This window comes from Haliotis rufescens, unplaced genomic scaffold, assembly GCF_023055435.1.
Source record: "Haliotis rufescens isolate VD_foot unplaced genomic scaffold, xgHalRufe1.0.p SCAF_18, whole genome shotgun sequence".
NCBI lineage: Eukaryota > Metazoa > Mollusca > Gastropoda > Lepetellida > Haliotidae > Haliotis > Haliotis rufescens.
This window is the reverse complement of record NW_025963868.1, coordinates 30,230,835-30,240,736: the sequence shown is the minus strand read 5'-3', so window position 1 is coordinate 30,240,736 and position 9,902 is coordinate 30,230,835. Positions and strand designations below refer to the sequence as shown.

The 9,902-nt window shown below is 42.2% G+C and overlaps 1 protein-coding gene across 1 annotated transcript; it reads right to left on the bottom strand.

The window, feature by feature from the left end:
• Positions 1-5,595: 5,595 nt before the first annotated feature.
• Positions 5,596-9,608, bottom strand: LOC124115524 (ankyrin repeat domain-containing protein 17-like). The gene is made up of 2 exons (XM_048397996.1): positions 9,395-9,608; positions 5,596-6,641 (listed from the first exon to the last, which is right to left on the bottom strand). The coding sequence occupies exons 1-2, from the start codon at positions 9,606-9,608 to the stop codon at positions 5,596-5,598; spliced, it is 1,260 nt and encodes a 419-aa protein (XP_048253953.1).
• Positions 9,609-9,902: the final 294 nt, after the last annotated feature.

The window sequence follows — 9,902 nt, the reverse complement described above, 5'->3', positions numbered from 1 at the left end:
CTGCTTTTGACGCATTTCAGTTGTATAACGGCGTGTCATCTTGAGATGGTGATATAAGTGATTGAAATATTCGGCGCTTACCACTTTGGGGAACTAAAAGAGCATAGCTACGGTACTGACAAACCTAGAAACATAATCATGGTGAACGGGAGATTAGCTTAAAGCCACATGCAGCCATATTCCAGCTATACGGAGACACGCGTCAACCAAGTCAGTGAGCCTGACCATCCGATCCCGTTAGTCGCCTCTGACGTCAAACATGTGTTGCTGAAGACATATTTTTTTTTGTTTTCCCGCCTTTACGGACCTGTGATGAATGGAAATAACTGATGTGAACCCTCTGAGTATTTATGACAAATGCACAGACAGGTCGTTTTATAGACGGTGACATGTTGCAAACCCAACGGCGAATGATCGACACACGCTTGGAAACTACTTTGCAACCGATCGACAACCAGTCACCGATAAAGCGTCTGTCGATCATCGCCTCATCACTGATCAAACACAACTGGGTTGCAAAGACTCAACACCCTTGTGCACATGAAACCGCTCACCGCATAGTGGAAACCAATCTTTGATTAAAATAACCCCGCTTGGGACCTCTAGGGCACCAATGAAACCTCCGAGCAACCAAATAGGTCGCAGCATGTTGTGCATGTTCAAAGGACTGGTTGCGACCGAATGGGTTTTGCGACCGCTCTGAAACCTTTCAGAGACATCCGACACCTCATTATGATCGTCAAATATTTTGGTCGCCAAGAGGTTGCATCGAGGTCGCATTGTCTGTGTGAGTGAGGTTTCACTGTGGTTGAGTAAATGTTTCACCTGACAAAATAGGGAAACATATGGTATATGTCAAAATAGGGATTTTTTTCCGACAGCATTTTTGTCACAGATGCGTCATATTTGGAAATATCCATGTCTACCGTAAGACGTTTGAGAAACATGTTAGTTTTGCAACACAGTGATGGCAGTTTTAGTGTCCCGGCCCAAACATTTCCTTTGTATAAGGAGCTAACCTTTTACATAAACATCCAGGGTACAACCTATTGGTCACCCACAGCAACAGAGTTAACGCAACAATATTTAGAGAATCCATAATTTAATGAAGAACAATAGATGAAATGCATTGTTGTTTACATATTGATATTCAATCGTTATATTGAATCGTTAACACATATATACTGACCCGCAAAAGAAACGTCACTATGGCTAGATATATGACCAACCTTATTTGTCCAAACACTGTAAACATATTTTGAGACATATTAGAAAGATGGAACTTGGCAAAACTGATCATCAAGGTTGAAACTAAAGTGTCAAATGTTCTTTAAGTGAAATACAACACTAGTCTCTGAGAAAATGGCATCACAAGTCAGTATCTCGTGTGTCCGCCATGTGCTTTGATGACTGCCGGGCAACATCGATACATGGAATGGATGAGGCGGTTGATGAAGGCCAAAGACACTTAAACCTACACTCTAAGAAAAATCTGACGCAGCTAAGCTGCAGTTGTCGGTCTTGGTCGGACGTCATACCGCCGTCTTTGAATCTCGTCCCACAGGTGCTCAATGGTATTTAAATGGGGACTGAGGGCAGGTCACTGCATGGTTCTGATGCCATTCTGCTGGAGGAAGTCTCTTGTTGCTCACGCAGTGTGAGCACGGGCGTTCTCATGCTGCAACTCGGCGACGTACCAAATGAGGTATGGCGTGTGATCTCAAAACTTGATCAATGTACCGAGCTGTTGTGACACCATTGCCTGGACCGATGGTCTGGACGACCACAGGGCCGACCCTCTGTGCAAGACCAATTCCATCCCACACCATGGTGCTCGGACCACCCCATGAGTCTCTCTCAACAACACAAGCATCCGAATAACGTTCCCCATGGCATCGCCAAACTCTCTATGCCATCTGCTGTTGAGATACAGTATCGGCTCTCGTCTGAAGAGAGGACGCTTCGCCACTGCTGGTGGCGTCAATGCTGCTGCTGTTTTGCCTACTGAAGACGGTCCCGGCAATGACGTGGTGTCAGGATGGGTCCTCTTTGAGGCCTGTAAAAGTGGAGGTGTCTGCTTGTCAATCGTCGACGCATGGTGTCCGCACTGATGTGTGGCTGGTGTGTCCCCATGGTCTGTCGAGCAGTTTCCGCAACAGTAACAAAGCGATCTTGAAGATGCTGTCGCACAATCTGCCGATCCTGCCGATGAATGTTATCCGACCTGGGTGGATTTTTACAGGTCAAAAATTGGGGGAACACATATGCTTTTCAATTTGCATGGAACTCACGTACATCGGGTTACCATGGCCGTTGCCGTGATACGTTTGGGTGAACGGTTTTTTTGTCATATGCTTTGTTTTTTATCATCAAATTTCATTTTCCCAGAAAAGGTAATGTCAATTTTTAGAAACTTTGACAAAAATTACACAGATCTTAAAATGTAAACTTTTCATGCAATGCTACTTGGGGTGACGTTTCTTTTGCGGTTCAGTATATATGCTGTGATTTGAAAGGACATAAGAAAATACAAACATAAAAACGGAATCAGCGAGACGTCACAGTGAGTGAGTGATTTTGGTTTAACGCCGTTTTTAACACTATTCCAGTTCTATCACGGCATGTCAGCTTAATGTTGGAGAAAAGCCTGAAGTGATGCAGGTCTCAGACGTATGGTACTGACAAACCTAGAAACATAATCAGGGTGAACCAGGTTTCTGGCGTGTCCAGGGGACGCAACTCTGCACAGCGAATCGCGGCGCCTCAGACGACTGTGCCACAGGTTCCCATGCGAGACGTCAGAAGAGAACACACCTCTCCAATTATGTGATTTTGCTAACAAATTTGTTCATAGATAATAGTTGTGTAACACTTAAAGATAACTTACGTATAGCTGTACATATATTGAAATTGTTGATATATTGTTATTATTGAATTGTAAACGAGTGAGTGAGTTTGATTTAACGCCGCTTTTAACAGTATTCCGTTATTTCACGGCGTGTCAGCTTAATGTTGGAGGAAAGCCTGAAGTGATGCAGGTATCAGACTTTCACCACTTTGGTGAAACCCACGAGCACGGGTATGGTGCTGACAAACCTGAAAACATCATCGGGGGGAACCGGGATTCGTACCTACAGTCACAGTTTTCTGGCGTGCCCAAGGGACGCAACTCTGCACAGCGAATCGCGGAGCCTCAAACGACTTGGCCACCCGTGCCCTTGTAAACGAAGGGAACAAAGGACTGTCGTTGTGATGGGAGATGACAGCAAGCACCTGTCATGCAATTGAGAAAAAGGTACTTATATAATTGTGTAATGCAAGAGTGTAGTAGTATTGTCGAAATGGCGCTCTTGGAATTTGCCCATGGAACCAGGAAATAACTCACTCGACCTGTGTTCAAGTTTCATCCTCTTTCCTATATCTATGCTTTACAGATTTACGGTTTTATCAGTGTGTTATTGTTAATATATTTGGAGAGAGTATTTCAAGATAATGTTCACCTTATTCAGTCGCTATAAAAGAAATTGCATCATGCCCTTTCACGTTGGGTGATACATCGAGGTAGAACTTTAACACAGGCTCAGCTACTCGTGGGTTTGCGGAGATAATGTTAAATCATCACATCACAACTGCTCAAAGCTTTCATCATAATGCTAAATTACGAACACCTACATGACAGCCCCCTGTGGTCTAGTGGTAGAGCGTTCGCCCGGAGAGCCGAAGACCCGGGGTTCGATCCCGCGTCATGTAAAAAGACGTTAGAAGATAGTACCTGTTGTTACCCTGTCTTGCGCTCGGCATGAATTTGTGAAACAAGGACTGGGCTGTTCGGAGTCATTATACTGTGTCTGAGTGGGGCATTCATGTTAAACTGCGGCATGGCATCTCAGTGGGTTAGCACTATACATGGGCATCAGTACAAGCAGCCACACACACACACACACACACACACACACACACACACACACGAGCATGCAGGTCGCTATATAAGTGCAATAATCTTCGACGCGACGTTAAACCCCATTTCACCTCACCTCACCAACTAACACCTAAACGTGGACATTTACAATATGGAACAAAATACAGAGAAAATGTAACATGATGCAGGCTGACACGTATACAATGTGTGCAGCAGGGACCACCGGCTGATTACAATTAGCAACCAGTTCTGATGTACAGTAAACTACGGTTATTACGAATTCAAAGGGACCACAAATGTTTGTTCGTTATAACCGTAGTTCGTTTCAACATATATTCATCATATATACAGGAAATGGCCTGGACCAAAAAAACAGTTGGTTATATCCATCAGTTCGTTATAAACGTGTTCGTTATAAACGTAGGTTACTGTGTAACATTCGGATGTTGTTACAGGTGGGGCGTCCCTTATGCGTGCAAGGAGCCATCGGTCTTGGAATGTCAGATTCGCTCTAATTATGTTTATCCACACAATACCCCTGCTCGTTGGTTTCACCCAAGTGATAAACGCCTGAGGTGAGGTGAGGTGAAATGGGGTTTAACGTCGCGTCTAAGATTATTACACTTATATAGCGACGTGCATGCACGTGTGTGTGTTTGTGTGGCTGCTTGTAATAGTCCGGACTGATGCCGATTTATAGTGCTAGCTCACTGAGATACCATGCCGCAGTTTAACATGAATTCCCCACTCAGACACAGTATAGTGACTCCGAGCCGACCAGTCCTTGTTTTAGCCCCTTAATGACGAGCGCCAGACAGGGTAACAACAAGTACCATCTTTTAACGTCCTTTGGTATGACGCGATAAACGCCTGAGACCTGCACAACTATGAAAGTTGGTTACCTCAATAACACTGGCTGTTTGTTTGTTTGTTTGTATTTTAACGTCGCACCCAGCATTGTTCCAGATATATGACGGTGGTCTGTAAATATTCAAGTCTGGACTAGACAATCCAGTCACTGATATTATATGAAGCGACCGCGTCGTCGGGGCAAATTGACACGACATCAACGACGTCACGGAGTCTGACCAGAGCGATCCACAAAGTAGCATCTTGCGTCCAGCATAGTTAATTATACAACAAATTATACCAGGGGATCCACACGTACGTGTTGATATAGGGGGAACGCACCTACGATATGTACAGCATGCTTTGATGAACGGATTACCAGGGGTATCAATCTATTGGTGCGTAAACAACACTTTTACACTGTGTAACATATTGTTGAAGCACGGGTAACTCATATACACTGTGTAGCATGTGTGGTAGATGTTGTATAATATGTATTGATGTAAGGGTAACACGTGTACTATATGTGTTGTTGTGAGGGTAACACGTGTACACTATGTGTTGATGTAAGGGTAACACGTGTACACTATGTGTTGATGTAAGGGTAACACATGTACAATATGTGTTGATGTGAGGGTAACACATGTACACTATGTGCTGATGTAAGGGTAACACGTATATAGTATGTGTTGATTTAAGGGAAACACGTGTACACTATGAGGCTACCCGACCGTCCCTTTAGATTGACAGAAATACATACAACAAAGAAATCATCATATTAATCATAGTGACTGCCGGTTTGTAACTAGCATCAGCTGGTTTCCAATTCAGCCCTTTGAAGTTATGAGGTCATACACTTTCATGTGTTTTCTACGTTTTGCTATCATCGCTGATGTGTACCCATACTTGTCCTTGGCGTGAATATCCACACTATCTTGAGAAAGAATATGTTTCACCATTTCCACATGGCCACGGAAAGAGGCCACGTGCAGGATCGTGGAACCATTACCATCAACTGCAGACACATCACCTCCTTCACTAACAAGCAAGTCAAACACGTCTTTATGTCCCTCAGCTGCGGCCACCATCAATGGTGTCCATCCATTTGTTCTTTTACTGTTGATGTCCGCAATGTTCTGAGAGAGGATGTACTTTACTATCTCCACATTTCCTCCAACACAGGCTAAATGTAGGATGTTATTACCATTACCATCAAATGCCGACACATCACCTCCTTTACTCATGACTAAGTCAAACACGTCTCTATGTCCCTCAGTTGCTGCAAACATCAAGGGTGTCCTCCCGTGCTGCCCTCGACTGTTGATGTCCAAAATGTTCTGTGAGAGGATGTACTTCACCATCTCCACTTGTCCTCTAAGGCAGGCCAAATGTAGGATGTTATCACCATGTGTATCCACAAGTGAAGCATTGCCCCCTTTACTCATGACTGAATCAAACACGTCTCTATGTCCCTCAGTTGCTGCAAACATCAATGGTGTCCTCCCGTATAACCCTCGACTGTTGATATCAAGAATCTTCTGTGAGAGGATGTACTTCACCATCTCCACATGTCCTCTAAGACAGGCCAAATGTAGGATGTTATCACCATGTGTATCCACGAGTAAAACATTGCCTCCTTTACTCGTGACTAAGTCAAACACGTCTCTATGTCCCTCAGTTGCTGCCAACATCAATGGTGTCATCCCGTGCTTCTTCTCTCTACTGTTGAGGTCAACATGACCTTCAGTTAAGATGTGTTGCACTCGGCTAAGATCACCCTGCCTGCAGGCTTCATGGAGTTTGTTGTCTCCAGATTTTCTCTTCTGATCTCGTTTCTGCTGTTGAGATCTCGAAGGATAGAAGTTTTCTCTATCTGGAAATATGTTTATTGAGATTTGTTTCACCACAGCTAGTGAAGAAGTACCGGTACTATTTATGTTTACATTCTGAAGCACATTTGTTTCATCACAGAATGGAACAAATAATTGCTTTTTCCCAAACTGCTTTGCATAAACATATAAATTATTCAGTCTCATCATATCCCAACATAATTTCTGGCATCTCAAATATAACCTAAGAAAGTTGGATATCAAGGTTAAATCAATAGATAGTTTCGTTATCTGACAGTCTAAACATTCTAATAAGTCATTGGAAATATTTCTTGGGAGGTATTGATTCTTTTTCTAGAAGTGCAGATATTTTCCCTTAAAGTCTTAAGTAAAATAGTACTTGGAAACCAAAAAAAAGATAACTGGAAGGCTATTACCTTTTACACAGACAGCTTTACATAAACATATAAATTACTCAGCCTCATCATATCCCAACATAATTTCTGACATCTCAAATATAATTTAGGAAAGTTGGAAATCAAGGTTAATTCAATATATATTGTCCTTATCTCACAGTCTAAACATTCTATTGGTGGATTGGCGATAATTCTTGGGAGGTATTGTTTCTTTTTCTAGACATACAAATATTTGCCCTAAAAAGAGAAATACAATGTTTGCCAATCAACATCATATTCAAAAACAATTTCTAAAATTGTCTCAAGTTCAGGAAAATTGAAATCCAGTTAAACTCGACAGATATTTTATACAATGCATATTTCCACTCCAACCCTTAAGTAAAAAAGTACTTGAAAACAGACAAAAGATAACTTGAAGGCTATTACCTTTTACACAGACAGCTTTTCCAGATCGACTCTCTATACACCTAGAACCGAGACTGCAAGACATGTCTGTGCAGGGACCAGCGGGTACCTTTAAACAGAAGCAAACTGTCAACTGTGTGTTCTCGAATTTCTCCTCCAAAGTAGCACACTGTGTTGTGCTCTGTCAGTTCTTGAAAAGCATCGGTCTTTTGTCCTGGTTGAATAATAATAAAAGCGACAAAAATCGTTCCATATCCATATGAAATCTCTGCTTAAAGCATGAACATGTGTTCACGAACATGTGTTTATGAATCACTATGACATAGTGATGAAGTAAGCGAAAAGATGAACGTATCCTGACCCACCGGTGGTACCCGTCACACATGCATTAATTTGTACTTGACGTTGTCTTTCTAGATATATACTGACGAAACAATGCAACTGTGCTTCACATTAAGTTCAATATATATATAGTTATTCTGTAATGAAATACTTTATCTTGTAATACATGTTCATGAAGGTATTTCCTCGACTTTAAGGTCGTGATACACAATGCGTACGTGCATGATCATGCACGGAGCAAAATATTAATGTTTGCATGTTCGTTGGGGGCATGATACTCACACACGTGTTCTTGTTCACGTAAATAGCACAAAGTGATATTTTAGGTACCAGGTGTTCAAGAAAACCTTTTTGTAAGGCAATGTCGGGGTAATGGGCAGAAAGGAAGCTGCCGGATAATTTTAAGTTCATCAAAACACAGTAGTATCCCTTTGTTGACGATATCAGCAGCATGTAGATACGTTATGTACAAACGCGTGGCGTCACATCCACAAGACAACCGTATTCGGTTGGTGCATCTACGGAATCGATACCAAACTGCCACATTAACAGCTCAGACAGTCCCTGGGTTGAGCCTGGTTAGTGGCAGAACCGTACGCAAGTTGTTGATACGCCGAAGATTGATTCTACGTCACCGTCAGCCACGCCTAGCTTGGTGTAGACATCTGAGGTTCAGAATCAGGACTGGAACAGTATACTGATGAGTCCAGATTTAATCTGAACAGGTCTGATGGTCGTGCAAGGGTCTACAGGCGTCCAGGAGAACCATCTATTGTCTTCAATGCGCCGCCGCTGCCTTGCCTGCATCAAGGCAAATGGTGGTCGCTCCCGTTATTGACATTGTTAATTGAGTTCTCACACCACCCTGTTAACAGGTATTGGTTTTGTCAGTCACTTTGATCCCCAGGATGACCAATATTATGTTGTTATTGTTTATTTAACATTTACATCACTTTATATGAAACACAGTTACATGTTTCCGTTAGTATATATATTTAATGGCTGGTTGGGTAGCATTGTGGTCAAAAGTTTGTTTGCTGAAGACACAGTATAATGTGTGAAGATCATTTCTGGTTTCCTCGATTTGTGATATGAATGAACTGTTGCCAAATGCGGAGTAAAACACATCTCATTCACTCTTGATATTTGACAGTAAATTACTTTTAATTCACCTAACGTAAATTGAGTTTAAATCTTAAAGACCGATATAGAATACAGTTTTATATACTTAATGTTTGTTCTTCAATATGATGTAATTACATAAGGAAATAATTTCTGGAATGGAATTAAACCAAATGAGTAAAATCACCTACATTCTTAAATAGGGTAGGTTGGTCGGATAGCCTAGTGGTTAAAGCGTTCGCTCGTTACGCAGAAGACCCGGGCTCGACTTCCGACATGGGTACAATATGTGAAGCCAATTCCTGGTGTCCCCCGCCTTGATATTGCTGGAATATTGCTAAAGCGGCAAAACCACACTCACCCACTCACTCACTCACTCAAACAGGGTAAATATATTTACAGATAAAATCAACTTACATCTGAATGATTCTTTTGAAGAACAATAAATCCTTCATTCTTCTCAATTGGCTTCGATTCACCAAGTCGTAGATGACAAGTTAACGTTTCATTACTGAATTCGTATCCCAAACAGCCGCCAGATTCCATGCATTTTATTTTGAGGTATTTGATGCCAATGTTCCTGATAGTAGAAGAACGCTCCGTCTCCTTCTCTGTTGTCTGAACTTCACTTTGTTTCCTGCTGGATGTTACCAGTCCTACCATTGAGTGAACAGCTGCTGATACCAGGAGCAGCTCCCGAAACACCCCTGAACACAGTGGAGTCATCTTCAAGTCTGCACAGAAGATGCACCAACTACCGACCACACACAGCTGTGTACGAATACACGACTGCTGATCGACACAACCAAGGTAGACCTGTTGACTTATGTATATGGAAGTCATGTGACAGATAACGTTACCGCTGTACATCTTACATGCGAGATCAATACTGCAAAGTACATTCTGGAACCATAAACGAAAATGTCATCTGAAGTTTACTGAGAAAACAATAAGTGAAATGCTGAACGTCTTTTACTTGAACCTCCGGGTATATATATGACATTGTTCATTAATTGTCAA

Bases quoted from the DNA above. Each gene is read 5' to 3' on its own strand.
- LOC124115524 (XM_048397996.1), bottom strand. From the start codon at position 9,608: ATGACTCCACTGTGTTCAGGGGTGTTTCGGGAGCTGCTCCTGGTATCA. The intron at 6,642-9,394 runs GTAATGAAACGT...ACATATTTCCAG, and splicing joins CTGTTTGGGATACGAATTCA to ATAGAGAAAACTTCTATCCT.